The following is a 27,641-nucleotide window of genomic DNA, read 5'->3' on the forward strand; positions in this document are numbered from 1 at the left end:
TGAGCGGAAATGCAAAATAAAAAAAAAATTATGAAAAGTTCCATCTTTGAGCACAAATTAACCAAATAATTACAATACAAAAGTCAACTAATGACATTCTATGAACTATACATAGCTGCGTGTAACAATAATACAAAACAAAACAAATAGAATGCTATTTATTATGAAATAATTGGCCATAACAAATGGAAATAAACTTATTTTCATTAAACTTTCATAACTGACTGAGTGGGTTTGATAAGTTGCACCACAAAGCTAAAAACGTTGCTAGAAAGTCTGATCCAAGCAGAGCAGAGTTATATGTAAATATTCCCATAATTAAAAATAGAAATAACGTAATAAAATGTTTTAAAAATAACCCTCAGAATCTCAGGTTTTTGTTTTCAATACTTCTTGAGATATTTTCATTCAAACGGCCTCAAATTTTAATGTGAGAAAAGAAACTAAAAGTGAGTTAACAGGTAATTTTTTTGAAAATTGTATTATAAATATTATATCATATATTTTGTAATTCTATTATTAAAAATATTTGATATATCAATCCGAAAAAATTTACAGACAAAACTTTATATTTCAGTAGGGATAAAAGCAGGGCCGGTCCTAGGACTTTGGTGGCCCTAAGCAAGATTTTTTTTGTGGCCCCAAAACATGCACAGGGCATCTACCAAATCACGCGCACAGCTTGTAATTGGGTTAAAACACATGCACATGATTAACAGCAAATATTTATTTTTTTAAAAATGTATCCTTAAAACGAAGGAGACAATTACCAATAATGACACACCGTGTGGCCCCCTCTAGTGGATGTGGCTATAAACAATGGCATAGAGTGTTTATGCCAGCGGCCGGCCCTGGATAAAATGTTTCAAGTAATTCAGAGCTGGTGGATCAGAAGAAACCTGAAGATTTAAGGTGGAATCACTGATATTTTTCTTTACCTGTGTTCATCTGTGCTGCTTCTGATCTTATCTGTGTCTTCTGAGCTGCTGCAAAGTGTACATTTCTGAAGTTTATCTTTAATTAATCTATTCTCCTGTGCATCTCTTTGGTCCTCCACTCCAGCAGGTGTCGCGTCTCTTCAGGCTGCCTCTGAAACACCAGAGAAGAAGAAGGAATCTCGGTGTCTGCCTGTTGGATCTGAGTTGTCAGAGTCACGTTAGAGGAGAAAACATCAGCTGATGATCTGCAGGTTGGAACTGATGACAGCAGGAGAGTCGTGATGGAATAAACCGTCCTTCCTCTGAGGGCAGCAGCCTGTTTTTTCTGCTCCACAAACCTCTGTTTCCTCTCCAGCTATGCGTAATTTCAACAAAAGGGGAGAGTCTGTGCGTAAAAGTGCGCGCTCCTCCGTGTCGCACCGCGTTCTGCTGCCGTCTCCTCCTCTTCATCTTCATCTCCTCCGGCTGTAGAGCTCACAGTTGAGCCTCCAAACCGACCGGTCATGGCTGATCTGCGACCCTCCCGGAGCCGCTTTTGTCCGCGTCTCACGGCCGCCTTCTTGTGCGTTTTTCTGCTCGTTTTCCTCCACTGCGCCTCTGCGAGTCGTGATGCTGTTTCGGGAGGCAACGACACGGGGATCCGTCCAGTACGATCCACGCAGGAGGATCCCCACGACCACCACGGCAACTCCACGGAGCACAAAAAGGCTTTCCCCGTCCTCGCCTTCAACTTCGAGCACGTCAGGAAACCCTTTGAGATCTCCATGTGGATCCTGCTGGCGCTGCTCATGAAACTTGGTGAGTGGCACAAAAACACAGTTAATCAATACGTCCTCATCTGATCTGACATCAGTGACAAAGTTATCAATTATTCAGACTGGAGGAGGCCCACAAAAGTTAATTTTATGGCCTTTTACAGTCTCTTATAAAGTTTTTAAGCAGTTGAAATTCATCTGTCATACAAGTTCTGTTGAATTTACAAATAACGAAAGAAAGATGAGAAAATGAAGAGTAGATGCATTTAAAACAGTAAATGTAAGATAGGAAGATTATTAACCAAGATGCAAAACAATAACCAAGTCAGTCTCAGGGCTGGATTACCAACTAAACTCAATTCACTTAAATGCAAAGACATTTTACAGAGTCAAACCATCATACAGTTTAGTCTAAGATGAGTTCAAATCACAAAAAGAAAGACAGATATAACTTAAGTATGAAAGTTAGTCTTTCGTTACAGACTGAGGTGTAACACCTAAAGGTTTCACACCAGGTTTTCACCGTATATTGCGTGAATCGTGGTCAGTTTCTGACAAGAATTTACAAGAGATGCACGGTGGTGGCATCATCCTTATTTGAGGATGCTTCTCAGCAGCAGGCCCTGGAAAGCTTGTAAAGGTAGAGGGTAGAATGTGTCTCAGTGATTTTACTATAAAGACTCCTGTATCTGTAAGGTCCAGGCACTGGTGAATCAGTACTCCTAGGTAGAACTACACCATGAAGACTAAAGAACACTCCAAGAAACTGTGTGAAAAGCAACAGTTAGGATGATCCAAGAAAAAGTCACTGAATATCTGTTGGAGTTCAGTTAAATCTGTCATTGAGAAATGGAAGAAATATGGAACATGTGTAGATCTGACAAGAACAGGATGTCCTCAAAAACTGAGTGACCGAGCAAGAAAAAGACGAGTGAGGGAGACCACCAAAACTCCTATGACTCCTCTGAAGAAGTTACAAGCTTCAGCAGCTGAAATGAGAGAAACTGTTCATACAACAACTGTTGTCTGTGATTCCCCAGTCAAAGCTTTATCAGAGACAAAGATAAAGACGATTATTAAATCTGGTCTGAGTTCACCAAAAGGCTTGTAGGACACTCTGAAGTCAAGCAGAAGAAGGTTCTTTGGTCAGATGAGACCAGAATTGAGTTTTTGGGCTGTTAGACTTGACGCTACCACCAAGCACGACACATCATCCCTACTGTGAAGCACGGTGGTGGCAGCATCATGATGTGAAGCATGGTGGTGGCAGCATCATGATGTGAAGCATGGTGGTGGTAGTATCATGATGTGAAGCATGGTGGTGATAGTATCATGATGTGAAGCATGGTGGAGGCAGCATCATGATGTGAAGCATGATGGTGATAGTATCATGATGTGAAGCACAGTGGTGGCAGCATCATGACATGAAGCATGGTGGTGATAGTATCATGATGTGAAGCGTGGTGGTGGCAGCATCATGACATGAAGCACGGTGGTGGTAGTATCATGATGTGAAGCATGGTGGTGGCAGCATCATGACGTAAAGCACGGTGGTGGCAGCATCATGACGTGAAGCACGGTGGTGGCAGCATCATGACGTGAAGCACGGTGGTGGCAGCATCATGACGTGAAGCACGGTGGTGGCAGTATCATGATGTGAAGCACGGTGGTGGTAGTATCATGATGTGAAGCACGGTGGTGGCAGCATCATGACATGAAGCACGGTGGTGGTAGTATCATGATGTGAAGCATGGTGGTGGCAGTATCATGATGTGAAGCACGGTGGTGGTAGTATCATGATGTGAAGCATGGTGGTGGTAGTATCATGATGTGAAGCACGGTAGTGGTAGTATCATGATGTGAAGCACGGTGGTGGCAGCATCATGACATGAAGCACGGTGGTGGCAGCATCATGACGTGAAGCATGGTGGTGATAGTATCATGATGTGAACCATGGTGGAGGCAGCATCATGACGTGAAGCACGGTGGTGGCAGTATCATGATGTGAATCATGGTGGTGGCAGCATCATGACATGAAGCACGGTGGTGGCAGCATCATGACGTGAAGCACGGTGGTGGCAGCATCATGACGTGAAGCACGGTGGTGGCAGCATCATGACGTGAAGCACGGTGGTGGCAGCATCATGATGTTTTTCAGCAGCAGATCCTGGAAGGCTTGTAAAAGCAGAGAGTGAAATGAGTGCAGAGAAATCCTGGAGAACAACCTGATGCTGTCTGAAGAGAACTGAGGCTTGATGAAGATGTGTTTTCCCCTTTTTCAAGTAAAAACGTCAGAAAAATGTCTCAGATTTGACGATTTCACTGCTTTTCTTCATCATAAGTCTTAAGTGATGGAATAAGTATTCAGATCCTTCACTGAACTAAAAGTACAATTAAAGCAAAGTAAAAAATACTACAATGCAAGTAAAACTCCTGCATGAATAAACCTACTTCAGTAAAAGTAGATAGCAGCCAATGTATTTAAAGTATTGTAGTAACAGTAGTGATTTGATTTGGCTGATATGGTATTGACAGTGATGGATCATTGCATCGACTGCAGCGTATATCTGATGAAGGAAGGAAGACGAAGTTTCGATTCACACATCTGTAATCAGTTTTTATCTAACTTTGGTTGAACTGTTGGACGATTTTGATGAAATGAAGCCACACTGCTGTCTGAAAGAAGCAAAAAATGTTTGAAAACTCTGGTTTAATATGTGCCTATGTGCAGAATAAAATAAAAATACTCAAGTAAAGTACTCAGTTACTTTCCACTGCTGCATGTAAGGACCGTATACTATTTATTTGGAGATTGTGGTCATTTGTTGGATGCCAAAAAACAATTTTTAATACACTACATTGGGCCTTGAGACCTTTTTTTGCTCCGTTTCTCATATTTTATAGGTCAAACTAATAACGTTTGATCATGAGATAATCAGAAATGATAATAATAAAATGAGCAGCTGCTGTGTTATGGATCTGGAACTGGGACTGCTGGTTGTGTGAGAGTACAGAGACGGGATATTCCCACCGCTCAGTATTATCATCTGCTAATAGAGTTTCCACATTCTGCTCCAGTTATTTTAAGACGGCCTCATGGAGCGCCTGTTTACTGCTGTCGTTGCAAATGTTGAAGGGTCAGATATGGGCTGATTACAGCGATACGAGGGGATTTGTTATAATTAATCTCATGCAGCGACCTTTAGGTTTGCTACAGCTGCTCCTCCTCTTTTGGACACTGCGTTTTACTGCTATGAGTATTCATTAATTTACAGTGCGACAGAGTATGTTTACCCTCAGAGGACAGTGAAGATGTACGTGAATGTTTTTGTAGTATTTTGAGTGTTTTTTAAACCTTTACTAAAGAGTACAAGTGACCTGGTTTTAGCTACTTTTAACAGCCAACCAAGTCTATGAACTTATGAACATTGAAGAAAAACACAAAATATCGCATTTCATCTACTAATTTTTAAGAATGTTTTGGTTAAATTTATCTGACGTTATTATTGGTGCAATAATAATTCATCATAAAAAATGTTTAGCCGACCCCAAACACTGCACATCATCACAAACACGTCATACTCACTGTGAAGCACGGTGGTGGCAGCATCATGATGTGAAGCACGGTGGTGACAGCATCATGATGTGAAGCACGGTGGTGGCAGCATCATGATGTGAAGCACGGTGGTGGCAGTATCATTACGTGAAGCGTGGTGGTGGCAGTATCATGACGTGAAGCACGGTGGTGGCAGTATCATGATGTGAAGCACGGTGGTGGCAGCATCATGATGTGAAGCGTGGTGGTGGCAGCATCATGATGTGAAGCATGGTGGTGGCAGTATCATGACGTGAAGCGTGGTGGTGGCAGTATCATGACGTGAAGCACGGTGGTGGCAGTATCATGATGTGAAGCACGGTGGTGGCAGCATCATGACGTGAAGCGTGGTGGTGGCAGTATCATGACGTGAAGCACGGTGGTGGCAGTATCATGATGTGAAGCACGGTGGTGGCAGCATCATGATGTGAAGCACGGTGGTGGCAGCATCATGATGTGAAGCACGGTGGTGGCAGTATCATGACGTGCAGCGCGGTGGTGGCAGTATCATGACGTGAAGCACGGTGGTGGCAGTATCATGATGTGAAGCACGGTGGTGGCAGCATCATGATGTGAAGCATGGTGGTGGCAGCATCATGATGTGAAGCATGGTGGTGGCAGCATCATGATGTGAAGCATGGTGGTGGCAGTATCATGATGTGAAGCACGGTGGTGGCAGCATCATGATGTGAAGCACAGTGGTGGCAGCATCATGATGTGAAGCATGGTGGTGGCAGTATCATGATGTGAAGCACGGTGGTGGCAGTATCATGATGTGAAGCATGGAGATGGCAGCATCATGATGTGAAGCACGGTGGTGGCAGCATCATGATGTGAAGCACAGTGGTGGCAGCATCATGATGTGAAGCATGGTGGTGGCAGTATCATGATGTGAAGCACGGTGGTGGCAGTATCATGATGTGAAGCATGGAGGTGGCAGTATCATGATGTGAAACACGGTGGTGGCAGCATCATGATGTGAAGCATGGTGGTGGCAGCATCATGATGTGAAGCACGGTGGTGGCAGCATCATGATGTGAAGCACGGTGGTGGCAGCATCATGACGTGAAGCACGGTGGTGGCAGTATCATGACGTGAAGCACGGTGGTGGCAGTATCATGATGTGAAGCATGGAGGTGGCAGTATCATGATGTGAAACACGGTGGTGGCAGCATCATGATGTGAAGCATGGTGGTGGCAGTATCATGACGTGAAGCATGGTGGTGGCAGTATCATGATGTGAAGCATGGTGGTGGCAGTATCATGATGTGAAGCATGGTGGTGGCAGCATCATGATGTGAAGCATGGTGGTGGCAGCATCATGATGTGAAGCATGGTGGTGGCAGTATCATGATGTAAACCACCAATGAAGTCTATGAATTTATGAGCATTTAAGAAAAACACAAAATATCACATTTTATCTACTAATTTCCATAATAAAGCATATTTTGGTTAAATATAGCCAACATTATTTTTAGTGCAAGAATAATTCATAGTAAAAAATAGAGTTTCTCAGTTTATTTGGAACACAGCGTTTAAATTAATGCAGTTCTGCACTAAATCGTTCCTTCATGAAGGTTATCATGTTTGTTTTTTCATCTTTATGGTGTGTTTTGGTAGATCTGTAGTTTTGACCACGAAGCAGCATTTTGTTTTCTTACTCTAATAATATTTGTTGTTCAGTTAAACTGCAGTAATTTTAAGTTTGCATTTATCGGCCTTGACACAAGCATTCAGATTTAAGTTTATAAGCTGTGATTTATTATGACGTATTCAGTTTGTGTTTGTGGATGTTTCCTGCTAGAAGCTGAACTCAGTTTTACTGGATGTGGCCTTGGAGCCTTCCTCACACTGAGCTTCATTTCTTCCTCTCCTCAGCACATAGAGACGCTTTGTGACTTCTCTGCGGTTGTTTTATCCACCACGTTGAAAGTTTTCCACTGATTTGATTGGCCGATGGAGCGTCTCCTGTGGTTTCTATTGGCCGGGTCGACTCAGCGAGGCTCAGCGGCATCTTATCAGTCGGTCCAGCTGTTTGTCTCAGAGGGCCGGTCCGGCTTCCTGTCCTAATGCACTGCTCGATAACAAAGATGTCAGTGTGCAGAAAACGCCTCCGTCACATGACCGCGGGACTGAATGTCAGGGCTGAGAGAGTTCACGTGAACAAACAGCGGAGCTAAAAGAGCAGCAGGAGTCTGAGGCTTCTCCACTGCATTGATTATTTAGGATGCTCTCTGCAGCCTTTAAATACAACCAAGACTCATGTTAGAATCACTGACAAACATGAGGCTTCTTTATGTTTACAGTTTCATTCATTCACTTAAACTGAAGCTCAGAGTTGATCAAATTATTTCAACTCTCCTGTGAGTTTAATACATTAATTAATGTGCACTTGAAGCATTTAACCCTCTGAACTCCAGGCAGTTTCTGGACACATTTTTACTCACTGTGGGCTCATTTTTTACTGCAGTATAAAGTCCTACACCTCAATGGAAACAGAACAACCAGGACGAGAAGTAGAGAGAAAGTGAAAAGTTTAATATCTTTGATCATTTGTTTTGCAAAAACATCCTTGAGCAGCATAAAGATTGGACTCTGGATCAATGGAAGAAGGTCATGATGAGTTCAGATTTACCCTGTTCCAGAGTGATGGGGGCATCAGGGTAGGCAGAGAGGCAGATGAAGTGATGCCCTCATCATTTCTAGTGCCTACCAGCCTGTGGGGGTTAGGGTTATGATCTGGGGTTGGTCAGGTTCAGCAACGTCATGTTCCCAAAGAATGAGGTCAGCTGATACCTGAAGATACTGAAGGACCAGGTCTTTATTAGAGTGTGTGACTTTTTTTCTGGAAGGACACTGTATATTTAATAACTACTTACATTCTTTATTTGTTTCTCCACTTGTCTCCTCTCTTTTCTGTCTAAACACAGCCTGCTGTTCAACTGTAAAATTGGCTGAATTTTTGTGTCTTTTCTCATTTTTCCTCACTGTGGGTTCATTTTTCAGTGCAATATAAAAACCTGCACTTTTATGGAAACAAACCAACCAGGACTAGAAGTAGGCAGACCTTAAACATGACTTCTGTGCCGTTTGACAAAGTTAGAACATCAGAAATCATGCAAAAAGAACAATTCTTTGATTATTTATTTTACAAAGTGTAATCTGGAATCAACATGCTGAGCAAGATTTTTTTCTGAATTTTTGTCATGTGACTGTTGGTCACAGCTGAGTCACTGATGGCTTCACGGTTCTGGAAAGAAGCGCAGAATCTTTTGCTTTTTACAGAATTTACTTAATTACGTGGTTTATTTTTGGCAATTTTTGAAAATACGACTTGTAGAATAAAAAGAGTTTAACAAATTTTGCGATTTTACAGATGATTAGATGATTCTTTCTGTGTTGCTTTGATACTTTGTGTCGTTTTGGTGTTGTTTAAAGATAATATACCTTTTCAAACCTGCTGGGGGATTTTATCTTTCAGAGAGTTAATATGGAGGGATTTACAAAGTTTATTTTCTGGATGTTGTCTTAAAGGCTTATTCTCGCTGCCCTTTTACACTTCTCATTAAACCTGCAGTGTTTGTCTGATGTTTGGTGACATTTCAGGGACTCAGGATAATCAAACTTCACTGTTTTCTGGCATTTTATAGACTTTTGGATGAAACTGACCTTTAGATGTAGCGGCTAATTTTCCATTTCAAGTAAATGCTGTTCCTGATTAAATACAAGATGCTTAAGCAGATATTTCCAGACAGACGTCTTGTTTCCATCGACAGCCTGTTTATTCGCCTGCAGCAGAAAACTGAGCTGCTGTGAAAACCTGTTTTATATTTTATGAGGATGTTCTTGCTGCTGTAAAGCACACAGAGGTCATTTGCTAAATCTGGACATGGTACAAAGCTTTCTTAAAAACTCTTTTTGCATCCTGCATTACATTGTTCTCCTGCTTCTGTTTTTAGAAACAAATGATTTGTTTAACAAAGTGATTCTGTTTTTTTGGTGTACGACCTACATTTAATAATGATAATGAGAAAAATGTGAATTATTTTAAATATTGATTTACTTTTTAGGTGAATCTAAGAATTTTGGCTGTAAAATTTCAAAAAAGTGAAAAAATATTGCTTGAATTGCTTTTATTTTTAGAGCAGATATCCAAGATCATGATGTTCCTCTAATAATTGCATTTTCTATGAATAAAAGACAAAGAAGAGCAGCAGTTTTCATGTTTTTGAGAGTGGAATGTGGAAATGTCTGGACATTTTTATGAAAAATGGCTTAAATGCTTTTTTTTATCAACCCACAAACAAAGTGCCCTTACACTGAGCACAGGCATGTGTACGTTATGGACAGATACCGAATCACGTGACCTAAATATGTAGCAGGCGGCAGGAATTAATGGGACTCAGAAACACCCCCACAATTTAATCAGTTGTTCCTTGTATCATTTTCGATGGATAAGTCCTCAGAGGTGGATTTGTAGTAGGATCACAGTCATGTGATCGTCAGCAGACAGCTGATGTAGTGTTCACTGGTTGTCATGGTTACAGTGACGCCGTGCTGCTGTCTCCCAGTGATACAGAAATCTTTAACAAATCTGTGGATCCAGACTATAAGCTGCATCACTGATAAAATCTAATCACTTGGTCCTTGTGTCATTTCTGACCTTCCCTGAAAATTTCATCCAAATCTGTTGGTCCGTTTTTGAGGAATGTTGCTAAAAGACAAACAGACAGATGTGCAGCCATCATCACATAACTCTGCCATTCCTTGGCAGAGTGATTATAAATCTGAAAGAAGTGTAAAATGTGTTCAGATTGATTCTTTTTTCTTGACCAGATATCCAAGACTAAAATTTAGCGTAATTTACAAAATTTCCTGTAATTAAAAGACAACGAATTGCAGCAGAATCAGGAATCATTCCTTCCTTTGTAGTTATTTCTGTTTGAAAATGGTTTAAAGACTTTTCTGAAATCAGCTTGTGGGTTTATTTATCTTAAAACCTAAGGAAATATTGAAAGAATGTGTTTTTCTATATTTAAAGGTGTGTTTTATAATTAAAAGACAAAGAAACACATCAGTTCTCTTTATTTAGAGAATAAAATTGTCAGTTTTTAAAAACTTACGCTTAAACGTTGGCTTAAGTTATCTAGATCAGTGGTTCTCAGCCCTGTTCCTCAGGACCCCATGTCCTGCATGTTTTAGATGCTTCCCTGCTCCAACACACCTGACTCCAATGATCAGCTCGTCATCAGGCTTCTGCAGAGGCTTGATGACGAGCTGATCATTTGAGTCAGGTGTGTTAGAGCAGGGAAGCATCTAAAACATGCAGGACATGGGTCCTGAGGAACAGGGTTGAGAACCACTGATCTAGAGTGTAGAGTTCATGGTGGTGTCTTAAAGTGGGTAATTTTGTCAGACCAACAAGTCTTTGATTTATAATTAAAAAACACAAACATACAAAAATACGAAGATAACATCCCATTAGAAAGGTCAGGTCAATAGAAAGATGTGTACATTTGGTTGATAAATGAACATTTTTTTATCTGTTTAACTGTTTCCTGTTATTTTCAGGTGTAAACCCTGTCTTCTTCTTGTGTCTGCAGGTTTCCACATCATCCCCAGAATTTCCCACGTCGTCCCAGAGAGCTGCCTGCTGATCGTGGTCGGTCTCCTGGTCGGTGGAACCATCAAAGCCGTGGAGGGAACCAACGCTCCGGTTCTCGACTCCAAGCTCTTCTTCCTCTACCTGCTGCCTCCCATCATCCTGGACGCCGGCTACTTCCTGCCGATCCGGCCTTTCACCGAGAACCTGGGCACCATCCTGGTGTTCGCCGTCCTGGGAACGCTGTGGAACGTCTTCTTCATCGGCGGGACCATGTTCGCCGTCTGTCAGATCGAGGGCGCCGGGCTGGGCGACGTGAACCTGCTGTCCTGCCTGCTGTTCGGCTCCATCATCTCGGCCGTGGACCCCGTCGCCGTCCTCGCCGTGTTCGAGGAGATTCACATCAACGAGCTGCTGCACATCCTGGTGTTCGGAGAGTCGCTGCTCAACGACGCCGTCACTGTGGTGAGATACCGCCTCCATAGAAACTTCATACTCCCTAACGTTGTACCCCACAAAGGTAGAGATGGATTCTTTGACCAATTCTCGAAACTGATAGCCGAGCACGATATCGATCAACAGTCCAATAATCGTTCAAACAAATGAAGCACAAGTGATGAATAATTACATGTTGAGGAAATAATTTGTAACCACTAGAATTCAACGTTGGCTCCAACATCAGCTCATGAGCCTCATGGATACAGGACCACTGTTAAAATCACTGAAGAATCATTTTCTGAGCAGTTTTTGGGCAGTTTTTTGCTCCTGTAACATTTTTACTCACTTATTTTTCACTGCAATCTAAAGTCCTGCTCCTCTATGGAAACAGAACAAAAATGAAGAAGGAGAGAGAACTCAGCAATTAGAATACGAAAAATAAAGTTGATTTTCTTTAACTAACAGTTTTCCAGACTGCAGCAAACCCAACAATTCTCTCTTCATTAAATTGTGACTCTACATACTATGATATTTTAGTATTACACTTTTAATTTGTTTCCATACCTGTCTCAAGCCTGCAGTTTGGTCAAAAAGTAAGAGAATTTTTGCCCTTTGACTGACAATTATAATCTCTTAAATCATTTTTTTAAAGAAGAAAAAACACTAAAACTGACTTTCGTTAGTTATATATTTTGCAAAAACTGAAGAAACCTGGACTTAGTATTTTTTCCAGAGCCCACTGGTGCTATCAGTACTGGAGTTTAATGGCAAGTCTTCATACTATTGATATTTTACTATTTACATTTTATTTTTTTGTTTCCATTTAGTGTCATAAATCATTAAAAAAGAAAAATCACAAGCTGATTTTTTAATTATTAATTTTGCTTTGGATTTTGATCATTTAGTTCTAGTTTTGTTGGTTAGCTAGTAGAATGCTGCTGCATCAATGATGTATTGGTAGCATAAAGTGCTGTTTTTAGATCCATAAAATAACCAGAGTAAAGCAAAATCAGTCAATGAGAGCTCTACTATAATGTGAGTTCTGTTTGTCTGTGCAGGTTTTGTATCACCTGTTTCAGGAGTTTTCACGTGAAGGTTCTGTTTCTGTCGGCGACGCTCTCCTCGGCGTGGTCTGCTTCTTCGTGGTGTCTCTGGGAGGAATCTTGGTGGGCTTCATCTACGGCATCCTGGGAGCTTTCACCTCCCGCTTCACGTCTCACACCCGAGTCATCGAGCCGCTGTTCGTCTTCATCTACAGCTACATGGCTTACCTGTCGGCCGAGGTCTTCCACCTGTCGGGCATCATGTCGTGAGTAGAGGAGGACTTAACAATAAAAACCTGACCCGAGTTAGCAGGTTTATTATCGAGGATTCAGTAGAAATAAGAAAGTTTTCAGACAATTTTAGTGTTTATACACTTTGTTGTGACATAAATTAAATTTTAAGTGGATAAAATCACCCATCAATCCACAGCAACAACCTATAAAGACAAAGTGAAAGCATGTTTTTGTTTTACATCTCCTATTATGAATTCTAACACTTTAAATTTGACTTTTGTGGATCAAACTTCAGGTTGACATCTTCAAATGTGGCGGTCATCATTTACAAAACAACCATAGTACAAACTTTTGATTTCATACATACTAGTTTGGTCAGTTTGTGCGAAATTATACAGATTTCAAATACATGTTGCTGCACCGTCTCAGATTTTGTTTCTAGTTTACTTTTTTGTTATTTGGGACTAAAAATTAAGTTCTGCAAAAGATTTTGGCTTGAATTTTTAGAATTCTATCAGTTTTCAGACCTGGGAATTTTTGCTTTTTTTATCCTAAAAAAGATTTTTTAGGGTAAAATTTCTAACTCGGTTATAAAATTTGGTGAGGACTCAGACAGAATAGTTTCCAGCAGATCCAAATGATTGAATGGTTAAAGGAGAGGACAATTTTTTAATTATCAGCTCTTGAAAAAGGAAAAAAGTGCAAAATTGTGTCCTGAGAAAGTTCCTGTAAGTGTAAATATATGGATGTTTCCATATTTCCAACTAAAATAAATTCTTTGCTGGAGTATTTAATCATTTGTATCTACTGTACACTATTCTGTCTGTGTTCTCAACAAATTTGACGGTTGTGGGAGTTTCATTTCTGGAGATACTGAATCCTTTAGAATAGCTTAAAATGACTTCACAGATAGTGTTTTCAAGGATTTCCAGGTCTGAAAACATCAAATTTTCAAAATTCAGGCCAAATATTTTAAGGAATGTCAGATTTATGTCCCAAATAACAAATAAGTACCCTCGAAGCAGCACCACTGTATGAAATGACACAGGCTGTTGCTTGCAGATTTTGCCTTTTTAAGATTTAGACATCAGTTTTGGCTAATAAGCAACTTTTTTTACATTTAAACTACATTAGATGTCTCATAAAATCAACCTTAAATTAAATTGTGATCATAACAATATTAATAATAATGCCAAGCAAAAGATTTTTTTAAAAAACATGCTAAACAGCATCTTAATAATCTGATTTGTAACGGTTGTATGTATAAATATTGTCTCATGCAGATGTAAATCCTAGAAAAACATCTACCAAACATCACTCTTTGTTGTTAATTTCGTCTTCCCCTCTTTGTTTCTTTATTTCCTGAACAGTTTGATAGCGTGTGGTGTGATAATGCGTCCGTACGTGGAAGCCAACATCTCCCACAAGTCCTACACCACCGTCAAATACTTCCTAAAGATGTGGAGCAGCGTCAGTGAGACCCTCATCTTCATCTTCCTCGGCGTCTCCACGGTAGCCGGACCTCACGTCTGGAACTGGACCTTCGTTGTCTTCACCGTCTTCCTCTGTCTGGTGTCCAGAGTGCTGGGTCAGTGCAGGAAAACAGACACTGAGTTTATCTGGGTTTATTTCTCCACTAATGCTACATTGATTTTATTTTTTCAATTAACATTGCTGACATTTCAAGATTAATACAAAAAAGGGAAAAAAATAATGATTTTAGCAAAGATGATGTTGGCTTTTCTGCTGATTATTAATTGTGTTTCCTTCAGCTCTTTTTCTCTTTTATACCAAAGAGTTAGTTTAATAAATCAGGCATGAAATAAATACAATGTGATTTAAAGTTTCCACAAAAAAAAAAAACTCCCCAAAAACCCCTACAGTGAGTGGCAACTCTGCTAAGCTAAGCTAATGAGCATTTAGCGAGTTAGCTTGTAGCTGGAATAGTTTGGTTACTTCCTTTCTACAATATAAACATAGACTGTATATATAGTGGACATAGCATCTGGCTCCAGAATTGAAGCCAACCCGGAAGTGTCAAAAACTTGCAATATCACGCCGTCCGCTAGGGTTGGCTCCAAAAAGCTTTTTCTCCATAGACCCCATTTCTTTTTTGGAGAAAATAAAATTTGATAGACTGATTTTCTACAGCTCAGGATTTTTTTCCCATTAGTTTTCATGGTCAAAATGAGAGATCAGGTGGCCGATCTTAAAATAAATCAATACTGAATTTTAAATAAATCGTTAAAGTTGGCGGAGCCAGGGGGCGTGGCTATACTTGATAGAAAGCAACAGAAGCCTCTGCGGTAAAATGTGGGCGGGATAAGAGAGTCCTCAGCCAATCCTGCCCCTAGTTGCTCTCCGGTCCAGTCTGTTTGATGACACTTTTTACATCACTGGCTCCAAAAAATCCAAAACGGCGACCAGGAAGTAGCAAAATCCGGGCTTCATTTTCTCGGCGTTGAAACCAATGGGTGATGTCACGGTTAGTTTACGCCTGAATATAAATTAAGATTTAGGTTGGGTTTTTTTTTTTTTTGTTACATATGTGGTATAACAAACTTATTTACCCAGATATAGGCACATTACAAATAATTTTTCACTCATATTAAACAGGAATAAGTGGATAAATTCAGTTTAACTAAATCTTTTGTTAGCCGTCACTAGCTGCATTGCAGTCACAGCAATTTGTTTTAGAACCATTATAAGCTGGTTTATTATAAATACTGCTTACTTAGAGCAATTAATGATACTAAAACATTTCAAAGAATAAATGTACCTAGTAATGTAGGCACTGGAAAATAAAAGTAGTGTTGTACCTCTAGTTACTTTCGAGTTCTTGTGAATGAAAAATGACTAATATTTTATGAAGACCTCTATAAGATTGATGTCTTACTCAGTTTTGACCATTTTAACAAGAAGCTAGTACAAAAAAAATTACTATGATATAATTACTCTAAAATATGTTACTTAAATGCAGCTTAACCACAAACAAACTTATGCTGGGCTATGTAGCGCTTGGCTAGTTAGCGTTTAGCATGGCTAATTTTGGTGCTTTCTTTCTACAATGTTATTTAAAATTTAGCTTTTATTTTATTCATGTGTTTAGCAAACTTATTAATTAAATGTTGGAGCTTTTAGACTGTTTTTCACTTGAATGAAACGGGACAAAATGAGTGCATTTAATTTAGCTAGATGTCTTTCATTAGCTGCCCCAATGCAATTTGGTGTTGACCCATTTTTTAATTTTTTCATTTATTAATTATTATTAACCTTTCGTATTATGGTCAGTGCAATATAAAACCAGTATTATACGTCTGTTTCTAGTGCTAGTGACAAATTGTAACTTTTTTATGTAGTGTAATATTTTTACGGTAAGGTAAGATATACAATATTGACGGTTTGACACAGTTTTGACCATTTGCACAAATAGGCATGTTTAGTAAAGTAATCATGAAATAGATACATAAAAATATTTTATTTAAATACTGTTTACCCTCATAAAATCCTATGATTAAGCTAGACTATTAGTGTTTGGCAGTTACCATTTGGCTAGTTAGCCTTTAGCTAGTTAGCCTTTAGCTACCTAACTAACTAGAAACTAATTGTGTTGCTTTCTTTTCACAATGACCTTTGAGATTTAGCTTTTATGTTATTCATGTGTGTAGCAAAGTTAATTGCAGAGATGTTGGGGCATCAAAACAAATTTTTCAGTTCTACAAAACAGGGTAAAGTACATAAATTTGATGTTGCTAAATCTTCTGTGTTAGCCATCAAGAGCTGGAGCGCAGTCGCTACAGTTTTCACCATAAGTTCCAACTTATTGTCAATCAGAAATGACACATTTCTCTTGTGTAATATTTTTTAAAAGTGAGCACCTAAAATTCAGTGTCCAGCTGCTGCATTTTGCTATTTTACTGCAGGATTATTAAGAATATCCAGTTCTTTATAAATGTTTTCTGTGTCTTTTAGGAGTCATTGGTCTCACGTCCATCATCAATAAATTCCGTATTGTGAAACTGACCAAAAAGGACCAGTTCATCGTGGCCTACGGTGGCCTGCGAGGCGCCATCGCCTTCTCGCTGGGCTTTCTGCTGACCGACAGCAAGATGAAGCACATGTTCCTCACCGCCATCATCACCGTCATCTTCTTCACTGTGTTCGTGCAGGTAAGATGCTCTGTTTTAAGTAAATTTGTAAAGATTCAAAAATCTTTGCATGCAGATACTGGGCAAAATAACTAACACAAATCCTTAACTTTTTATAATAGTAATAACAGTATAGTTTATTTCTTTTTCTTTTCATCTATTGGAAATGTAGCAGTTATTCTACACTCTTTGTGCAGCATTAGATTCTTGCTCTGCTATCGGAGATATTTTAAACTACATGAAACCTATTAAAAAATTAGATCGGTTTGCATTGCACGTCTCAAAAACCAAGATATAGCAATTAAAATACACGGGAAAGACAGACATAAATAAATATCCAAAGTACGCAATATTTTAAACAAATGGTGCTTTAATGATTCAGAGGCTATTGCATGATTTTCTGTGAAAACAAATGCCAAACTCCATTTATTTTTGTAATAAGCCACATTTATGATCTCTACTGGCCTTTAGTGGCGACAAGAACAACTTGCACACATTGGCATCAAGTTATTTGGGAATCTGACAAGAATTTATTATATGTAATTAGATTTTTTTTTGTGTGCCGTATGTGTTTAAATCTTTTTTCCTAAAGGGAATGACGATCAGACCTCTGGTGGAGCTTCTGGCTGTGAAGAGGAAGAAAGAGAGCAAAGGGTCAATTAATGAGGAGATCCACACACAGGTGAGATTTTCACTCACGTTTTCCTTCATTTTTTTCTGTTATTTAAATAAAACATTAAGAGACAAAAGTCTTTGGTGACATTTGAGGCTGAGAGAATGACAATGTGAGACATAAAGGATCATACTGTTGATTTAAAAGCCTTTTTTGTTCCTGGTTCATCAATAAAATGTGTATTAAATAACAGCTCATATGAACTACTTTGGCTTTCAGTTTCTGGATCATCTGCTGACAGGAATTGAGGACGTCTGTGGTCATTATGGACATCATCACTGGAAGGACAAGTATGAATATCTTAACATGTCTACTTTCGCTTTGTAATTCAGTATGTAAGGTTTAAAAATGACATTGCAAAAGGTTATTCTTTATTTGTAACAATAAAAAACTTCCAACTATCAGGAAAAGAGCAAATATTTAGCTTTAAAACACTCAGAATCAGTTGTCATGTCCATTTTTCATCAAGTTGTAGATGATGAAAAGCAAAAACCATAAATTATCTGCTGCTTTTATAGGGTAAAAAAGAAACTAAAGAGGAGACAGAAGAAATACAAACAGAGCTGCAAAGATTAAACAATACATTCATTAATCAACACTATTTTGCAAATTTTTTTCTCGTAAAAACAATAACTTCACATAATTTGACCATATCAGAATTGTGAATATTTATATGTAATTTAATTTTTTTAGTAGTTTTACAATCCATTCATAATTGCAATGTTAAACTGTGCTTTTGTTCCCGTTAGAAATCTTAATTTGTTTACATTTATTTGTAATAATGTTGAATTTTCCTGTTTGATTTGATAAAACAAGCACCTACATAATTTTGAGGACATTTCTCACTAATTTCTAAATAGTAAACCCCCCCCAAAAAAAAAAAAAATCCATTGATTGTGCAAGAAAATAATCAGCAGACTGATTCGATGACAAAAAATAATCATTAGTTATCCAATACAGAATTGTTAAAATTTATCACCATTTCAACTGTAAAATGCTGCTTACTAATTGATTGATGCATTAATATAATATATAACAAAATATCACTAACAGGGGTTATGTTTTTGCATTGAATACTTTTATTTTTTTAAAGTATATCTACTATGTCATGTTTTCTTTTCAGGAACATTTTCAGTACAGGATTTTTTGTTTTATTATAATATATTTATTTTCAATATGTTGTAATGTATTTATTTTCCGTATAATGTAATATATTTATTTTATAAATATTCTAATATACTTATTTTGTGTTTATTTTTTATTTTCTGTATACTGTAATGTCTTTATTTTACGTATATTACTTATTTTAAGTATATTTCGATATATGTATTTTCTATATATTGTAACATTTTTATTTAACATATTTGTAATATATTTATTTTAGGAATATTGTAGTATATTTGTTTTACATATATTATTTATTTTACATATATTGTAATATATTTATTTTACGAATATTTTAATATGTTTGTTTTCTGTATATTACAATATATGTATTTTCCATATATTGTATTATATTTATTTTACGTATTTTATTTTAACGAATATTGTAATATATGAAGAGTTTATTTGCAAAAACAGATAACTATGTTTTGATCAATTTTCTGAAAAGTTTTTTTATTGTTTACTTGAGATAATATCAATCAAACTAAAGTTGAGTGGATTTGACCCAGTAGAAAAATACATGACAAAATAGAGAAAAAGTAAATTATTATTATTAATGTTATTATTATTATCTCAAATAAACAAAAAATACTTTTTCTGAAAGTTTATAAAAATGGAGTTATCTGTTTTTGCAAATAAACTCTTCATATTTATTTTACTTTTTTGTAACAGTACATTTAAACAAAGATTCATAATACTACTTATTGATTATTTTTCATAATACTTATTATTCATACTAATAATAACTTTTTAAAAACTTTAATAAATGATTTCTCTGCTGCGTTCAGGCTGAATCGCTTCAACAAGAAGTACGTGAAGAAGTGGCTGATCGCCGGCGAACGCTCCACCGAGCCGCAGCTCATTTCCTTCTACAACAAGATGGAGCTGAAACAGGCCATGATGCTGGTGGAGGGGGGGAGCTCCGCCAAGCTGCCCACCGTCATGTCCTCCGTCTCCATGCAGTGAGTAGAAATATGTTAGTTTAATGGAACATTATCGGATCTTAAAAGCCGTTTGTGAGCCACAGGAAGCAGCAGAGTAGCTTCTGCTCTACTGATGGGAATCCTAGTAAATGGAAGTGAACTGCATCATCATGGTGGTGGAAATAACAGGATTAAAGTATTTGGACGTCGTCCAAAACTCAGAAAACGGTTTGTATGAAGGAAAATACTGAAAATCACACCTAAAAAAGTTGGATCCCAAAGCACGAGAATTTGCACATTTTTTTCAGAAAAGACGATGGACAAGAGGTACGAACCAACGAAAACATTAATTGTGCACAAAATCCTATCATTAATTTCAGATTTTACTATATACTTCCATTTATTTGTGTGAATTATTTCATAATTTTGCCTCATGTTGCCTTGAAAACTTTGCTCCCATGTTTTGTTTCATTAAAAGATAGAAAAGAAGATAAGAAGAAGGAACCACCTAAAACATTAATTCTGCACAAAATCCTGTAATTGTTTCAACTTTTACTATAGATTTACATTTTCTTTGTGAATTATTAGATAATTTCACATCTTGTTTCCTAGAAAACGTGTAAAATTGTCAAATAAAGCAACACAAACCCGGAAATGCACATTAAACTCAAACAGAAATAACCTTAAAAAAGTAGAATAAGTTCTTATTTTTCATCAAATTTAGTGTCATCTTTCTGTATATTGTGAATTTATACATTTAAAACCAATTTGAACCAATTAAAACAATTAATGTTTCAGGTTTTACAATATTTTTACATTTCTATGTGAATTATTTACAATTTTACCTCTCGTCCCCTTCAAAAAGTGTAAATTTGTCAAATAAAGGAAAACAAACCCCACAGATCGCTCATTTTGTGCTTCAGGGCATTAAAATCTACAAGAAAAATCCTTTAAAAAGTAGAATAGGTTTAGCCTAGCCGCGCTAGACAACCCACGGCAACGAATTTAATTCTCTGCCAGGGTGGGTCTAGTTACCCTCCATAAGGCTCGAGGCTGGATTCTCCTAAAACTGGCCGGACCAATCACCATGAAGTGTAGAGTCAGAAGGCGGGCGTAACTAAGTGACGACAGAGGCGTGACGATTCTGACAGAAACAACCGGCGCACAATAAACAGTTATCTTTCGTCTCGGCTTTGGCCACAGCCCTTAAAGATTTGAAGCTAAAATTCAACTTGAAAGATAAACAAAGGACAGCACTGAAGTGTTTCATTGAGAAGAAAGACGTATTTGGACTTATGCCGACGGGATATGGCAAATCCTTAATATAGCAGTTGGCTCCGCGGCTCTGCTGGTTGGGAAGCTAACGGGACTTAGCCACAATCCGCCGGCGCTCTAGGAACTACGTCAGCCTATTCGTTGCGCTGATTGGTTGTATACCTACCCAATTGCTGCAGAGGGATTTGATAGACAACCTTTTAGCCCGCCTCCCTCCCTGTCGAGCTTACCTAGACCCTTGTGCCTTCAGAACATGGGTGTAGCGTGGCTAGGCTAGAATAGGTTCTTATTTTGATCAAATCAAAATCCTGTTTCAGTACATTGAGAATTTACACATTTTTCTTTGCTCCTGCTAGATTTTTGTAATTAAAAAATTTAGAAAAAGATCTAAAACATTAATCTTGACAAATTACTGTTATTGTTTACGGATTTTACTTCATGTTTTCCATTTGCTCTGTAAGTTATTTAATAATTTTACCTCTTATTTCCTTGAAAATGTGTTAAATTGTCAAATATAGCAGCACAGACCCAGAAGATGGCTAATTTAGCGCTTCAGGGCAATGAAAATTTCTAAAAAAGTTACTGTTTTTGATCAGATGTTTGTTCATTAAGTGATTTTCCCTCCTCAGGAACATCCAGCCCAGAGAGCCGCCCAGACGACGAGCGATGCCGAACATCTCCAAGAGTCGAGAGGAGGAGATCAGGAAGATCCTGAGAGCGAACCTGCAGAACACCAGACAGAGGGTGAGGTTTGATGGGCGTGATTAGTTCAGGTTGTGATGATATTTGTGTTTCTGATTCTGCCGTTCTGGATTTTCTCTCCCCAGCTTCGTTCTTACAGCCGACACGACCTGATGATCGACCCGTTCGAGGACAACGTGAGCGAAGTTCGTCTCAGGAAGCAGCGGGTGGAGATGGGGAGGAGGGTGAGTTTCTGCGCAGACTCTGGTTCTGTGGAAGGATTTCTTAAACTGGTCACTTACTCGGAAATTTAGTCCTTTTGTTCTTTTTGCTGATGCTTCGTTTTTGGTTCCCTGGAACGTCCAGATATTTCCTGTTGATTTTAGATGACACCACTGAGGAAAAGTTTGAACCCTCGTGTCGTCCTGCAGGTCAAAACTGACCCGTTTTCAAGTTTGAAAGTGTGGAAAAATATATGTATTTTTTCACAGCGAAACCACATTTTCAGAATTTTTGGGAAATCTTTGAATATTTTTTGGTGGAAAAAAAGAAATGTTAAAAATGTTTCTTTAGAACATTCACAAAAAAATCAACCAAAATCCATCAAATTTCGTTGGATTTTGGTTGATTTAAGATATTATTGATATTAAGATATTATTATTATTGATTTAAGATGTGATTTTATTGGGTGTGAGTTATAAGAATCTGAAGTGCCTCAAACTTTGGCTCTGTTCTGTGAATCTTAAACGTCGACATTAAGGTTGTTGTTAGTGATTTATGAGCTGTGAAATAAACCAACTGTTGTTTCTCTCTGACAGATGAGTCACTACCTCACAGTTCCTGCAAACCGTCAGGAGGCTCCTCCAGTCAGAAAAGTCGGGTTTCAACCAGGTCAGTTAAACATCTAGAAATTACCTTTATATTATGATAAAACTCATCTAAAATAACAGATACACTGCCCATCCAAAAAGAAAAAGTCACACACTCTAATATTTCATTGGACCACCTTTGGACCATCATTTCAATAAGCTTCTGCAATGATGAGCATTTATTTCTGTCCAGAGTTTCATTAATTTTCCACCAAGATCTTATATTGATGATGGGAGAGTCAGACAAAGTCTTCTCCAGAACATCCTAAAGATTCTCAGTGGTTCTGAGGTCTGGACTCTGTGGAGGACAATCCATCTCATGCTCCCTGATCCACTCATTCTCAATGTGAGCCCATGAATCCTGACATCGTCATCTTGGAACAGGAAGAAAACCTCCACTGATGTATAGACCTGGTCCTTCAGTATCTTCAGGTATCAGCTGACCTCATTCTTTGGGAACATAACGTTGGTGAACCTGACCAACCCCAGATCATAACTCTAACCCCCACAGACTGGTAGACACTATCCATGATGAGTTCATCACTTCATCTGCCTCTCTTCTTACCCTGATGCTCCCATCATTCTGGAACAGGGTAAATCTGGACTCATCAGACCACATGACCTCCTTCCATTGATCCAGAGTCCAATCTTTATGCTCTGTAGCAAACTGAAGCCTTTTTTCTGTGATCAGTGATCAGTGTTTTTTAGAGCTACAACTGTTTAGAGCTGTAGCTGTTTAAGAGTTTGTTCCGACCACATTTGTTCCTGGAAGATGATGGTTCTCTACAATCCTTCAGGTTTTAATAATGCGTTGGACGGTTCTTAACCTGATTGTAGGAGTTACATCTCCTTAGTTGTTTTCTTTCTTGATGCAGGCCAATAATTTGACCCTTCTGAGACACATTAACATCCTTTCCATGACCACAGGATATGTCTTCCAATGTGGCTGTTTAAGAAATGAGAAGCTCCTCACTGCATCAGCTAGGGTTAAATAAGTTGTTGCAGCCGAAACGTATTCATCACTGCAGTAATTATCCAATGGAAGGATCTTATTTATTTGCTGAGTTAAATCCAAGTCCCGACTTTTTTTTGTACAGGCAGTGTATATAGATACACAGAATAAGAAGAAGTAGAATACAAGAAAACAGGGAGTAAAAAAATAAACACAAGGCTAAATTAGCTTTTTTTTGTCTACAGTGTTTCAGCACTAATGAGCTTCCATCTTTGTCTTCCAGAGCATCAGGTTTTTACTTACGACGACACGGAGAGTCCCAGATCTGCTGAGATGAAGTCCGGATCTGCTGCTGTCCAGCTGCTGAACGAGTCGCCTCAGAGGTCCGACCAGAGCGACGCCGAGCCGAACGCCAAACAGGACGACCAGGAAGAGCAGCTGAAACTGTCCCGCTGCCTCAGCGATCCTGGACCGAACCAGGAGCAGAAGCAGTCCTGATGAAGCTCATTTAAATCACTTAAAGACTGAAGCTCTTTTCTCCATGTTAACCTGATGAATTCACCGAGTGGAGGGGAGCCGTAGCAAAGCTTCATATTTATTATTTATAGCATTGTTTTTTGTTATTTTGTGACATGATATGCATTTTTCAGGACATGTCTTTTTTCATGATGTTTTTTTCATGCAGTATTACCAAAGCACCACAACATGGGACATCTGGCTGCTTCAGGTGTCAACATTTTGCAGCTTAACATGCAGAGCGCTTGTTTTAACCAGCTTGAAGCACCAGACAGGTGAAGTTTTACACTCAAAGCACAGAATTAGGAACACGTTAAAGAAGAGCACAAGCCCGAGGTATAACATTAATCTATCAAAGGTACGCATGGGTGACAAAATAAAGGAAAAACCAACTTGAAGTGTCTTTGTAAGATGTTGGACCACTACATTCTTCCAAAAGAGGTTCCCTAACTTGAGATCAAACCACTCAGTGACTCCTTGTATCCTATGTATGAGGTTTACATCATTCATTAGGATAAAAATCATAGAAAGTGATCGATGAGAACAATTTGTTTTGATTTCCAGTGATTTTCCCTCTAAGGAGACCCAAAACATCCCAATAAATTAAGATCCTCTTACTGTAGCAATCAGGTTTTCCTTTAATCTATCACCCATCTGCAGTACAACATATGTGGGCTGATACGTCAGAAGCAATTACGATGAAGTAGCACTAAAAATATGTTGGAGATTTGTTTATAGTCCTGCTAGCAGTGAGGCTCAGTCCATCATTTTGGTCCATGCTAAAATATCTTAACAACCTTTAGATGGATCACAAGAAAGCTTTCACTTTCACATTCGTGGCATCCAGAGGATGAATCCTGCAGATTTGATTTGTCTTCTGACTTCTTTTTTTTACCTCTAGCTTCACAGTGAAGGTTTTTTTTAATTGAAAAATCCCATAAAATATTTAATATAGCTGCAACTAATCACTGTTTGATTGTTGATTAATCTGTATCTTATGTTCTCGATTGATCAATTACTTGTTTGGTGATAAAAAAAATGACAGATAATAGTGAAAATTTCAATCAAAATGACATTCTAAGATGTCTTGTTTTTTTCCACAACCCACATATATTTCATGTTTCTTGTCACAAAGTTGTAAAGAAAAAAATCACATTGAAGAAACTACAACCTGATAATTTCTTCTATTTTTCTTCTTACAGAATTACTCAGACTGATGCATCAATCATCAAAACAGCAGATGGTTACTTTAATAGTTGAAAAGTAATTGATTGAACGATTAATTGTTGCAGCTTTACTACTGAATCAATTAACATGTAATTAGGTTCAAACGTTCACATTCCCTCAGCATGAACCATAAAGACTAAAACGAGCCTCATCAGGTCGATATTATTCTGACTTCCTGTGAAGCAAAAAACATTCCCATTAGCCTCAGCTCTATGTTGTATTTAGTGCTCTTTAGTTAATATTGGCATGCTAACAGATGCTAGCTTTAGACCTGCTCTACATGTTAGCATGTAGCGGTGCCAAATTACAGTCTCACAGAGCTGCTAGCATAGCTGTTATTTAAATGAAATGTGTACTGCTGTATACATATCTTGGACAGAATTCCATGAAAACAACTCTCAAAATAAGTATTTTATGTGCTAATTAAAGTAGAAAACACACATCTGGTGACTGAAGGATGTTAATGGTGCAGTGTGTAGAATTTAAAGGGATCTACTGGCAAAAAAAATGGAGTATAACAGAGTCAGATTTTCTTTGGTGTTTCATCATAGGAACATAACAATGTGTTGTATTTTTATCACTTTAGAGTGAGATTTATATCTGCTGAAGAAGTGGTTTGTCTTCCAGGAAGTCGGACATGTTGCATTGCCATGTTTGTACGGTGGCTCAGAATGGACAAACCAGTCAATGTATGTGCAGGTGCATTTTGAGAAAAATGTATGGAAACTGCAGAATTCCTAATTTTGCAGAAAAAAAGTTTCTTTTTAAATTTGATCTAGTAAACATAGAAACACCTTTTTTGAATAAGTGCTGCAAACATTTACCTCACATTGGTTGCTTCTTTTGTTGTCTTTGCTTCAGGACAAAATGAATGTATGTGTTAAAACAGTTAAACTTCAAATGTGAATTTGAACCAACTAGTCATATAGACATTGGTTAGAAAGTTGCTTTTCTTAGACATTTTTTTAATTTGAAAGTTTTTTGATTAGAAACAACTATAATTTGATTCAACTGTTCATTCATTCAACTCATCGTTTTAAGTCAAACTTTAATGATCTTTTTAGGTTCAAAAGTTATCTAAAAAATAAAAACAAGACATTTTCAGGCTGCCAACAGATGGACTAATTACAACTTTCCCAATTTCCCAACAATCTACCTTCATTTTTCTCTCATAGATGACAAAAGTTTTCTTTGTTGCGTCCTCTTTTTCAAACATTTTTAGCTGTTGGAGAACAATTTTGCTTCTGGCATTGTGTCTCTTCTACTCTGTTCATTACATCCACGTTGCCTGTACTGCCACCTACTGGTGTCTAGTTTAGTCACTTCATAGCAGTTAATGAAACAAAATTCACTTTACAAACATGGAAACACAGCTAGAGAGGGACTTGAGCGTTCTGTAAGTTCACCTACATAAGGGTGAAGTAAGAGGCATATACAGTCTCCCCACTAGATGTTGCTAATCTCTACACACTGCACCTTTAAATTTGCTTTCAAACCAGGTATAAACTGCCAGTATAGTTCGACCGACGTCTGTGAACGAGCTTATCACTGTGTTTCGCTGCGTGACTGATCAGTGTTTTCTCAGGGACTTGCAACGTGGCTCAACGGACGCCAACAAAAACCTGCTCCACAGTGCTCTGTTGATAACGTGAATGTTTCGTAATTTAAAGTGTTTTCAGCTTTGTCTGTTGACTTTTACAGAGTGAACAGGGTGTTACATTTCAGTATTTAGGTGTGTTCCTGCTAACTGAGCATGCTTTAAGACTTTCACGAGGAGGTTTAAGAGACTGAATCGCCTCTTCACAACACTGAGCTGCCTATGCGTTTGCTGCCTGCACATGTTTGCCTTAAAATGTTTTTGCTTTTTTGTGTGTTTACCAGTCATGATATTTTTATATTTTGCAAAGATACAAAATGTGTTAAAATCATGAATATTTATTAAATGAAGGAAAGCTTTAAATCCTGTCTGAAATAAAGGTTTCTCATTGTTGGATTTTGGAAGAAAAATTGTAGCATTGATCGAAGGAAAATGGAGAGTACAGAGAGCCTATTAATGTGATTAGACGTTTTCCATTTTTATTGTTTTTTTTTTAAACCTTAAATCATTTCTATTAATCTAATTTGGCATTTTCTGACAAGAGTTTAGGAGAAAAGACTCTCAAACTGAAAACAGACTAACAAAATGGAGTTAATCGAATGCAATGAATGTGTCTCAGTGAATGTAGACTAAAGACTCCTGTATCTGGAAGGTCCAGTCACTGGTGAACCAGAACTCCAGGCTAGAACTACACCATGAAGATGAAAGAACACTCCAAGAAACCCTGTGAGAAAGTTGTTGAAAACCAACAGTCAGGAAACGAAACAAGGAAATGTCCAAATCACTGAATATCTGTTGGAATCCAGTTAAATCCTTCATTAAGAAATTGAGGAATTATGGCAGTTTTCCTGGAGCAGGTTGTCCTCAAAAATTTAGCGACTGAGCCGGAAACAGACAAGAGTAGAGGGTCACCAAGACACCTATGACTCCTATGAAGGAGTTCCAAGCTTCACCATCTGAGATGGGAGAAACTGTTCATACAACTGCTGTCTGTTCTTCACCAGTCAAAGC

The 27,641-nt window shown here is 38.2% G+C and overlaps 1 protein-coding gene across 1 annotated transcript; it reads left to right on the plus strand.

The window, feature by feature from the left end:
- Positions 1-1,136: 1,136 nt before the first annotated feature.
- Positions 1,137-27,024, plus strand: LOC110955700 (Na(+)/H(+) exchanger beta-like). The gene is made up of 12 exons (XM_051955305.1): positions 1,137-1,736; positions 10,892-11,355; positions 12,387-12,637; positions 13,976-14,193; positions 16,578-16,774; positions 17,346-17,435; positions 17,646-17,716; positions 19,379-19,552; positions 21,418-21,532; positions 21,616-21,714; positions 22,288-22,360; positions 23,574-27,024. Exons 1-12 carry the CDS (start codon positions 1,442-1,444, stop codon positions 23,786-23,788), a joined length of 2,262 nt encoding a protein of 753 aa, XP_051811265.1. The 5' UTR covers positions 1,137-1,441; the 3' UTR covers positions 23,789-27,024.
- Positions 27,025-27,641: the final 617 nt, after the last annotated feature.

Source organism: Acanthochromis polyacanthus, chromosome 11 (genome assembly GCF_021347895.1).
Source record: "Acanthochromis polyacanthus isolate Apoly-LR-REF ecotype Palm Island chromosome 11, KAUST_Apoly_ChrSc, whole genome shotgun sequence".
NCBI classification, from domain to species: Eukaryota; Metazoa; Chordata; class Actinopteri; family Pomacentridae; genus Acanthochromis; species Acanthochromis polyacanthus.

Bases quoted from the DNA above. Each gene is read 5' to 3' on its own strand.
- LOC110955700 (XM_051955305.1), top strand. From the start codon at position 1,442: ATGGCTGATCTGCGACCCTCCCGGAGCCGCTTTTGTCCGCGTCTCACG. The intron at 21,715-22,287 runs GTGAGTTTCTGC...TCTCTCTGACAG, and splicing joins GGGTGGAGATGGGGAGGAGG to ATGAGTCACTACCTCACAGT. The intron at 22,361-23,573 runs GTCAGTTAAACA...TTTGTCTTCCAG, and splicing joins AAAAGTCGGGTTTCAACCAG to AGCATCAGGTTTTTACTTAC.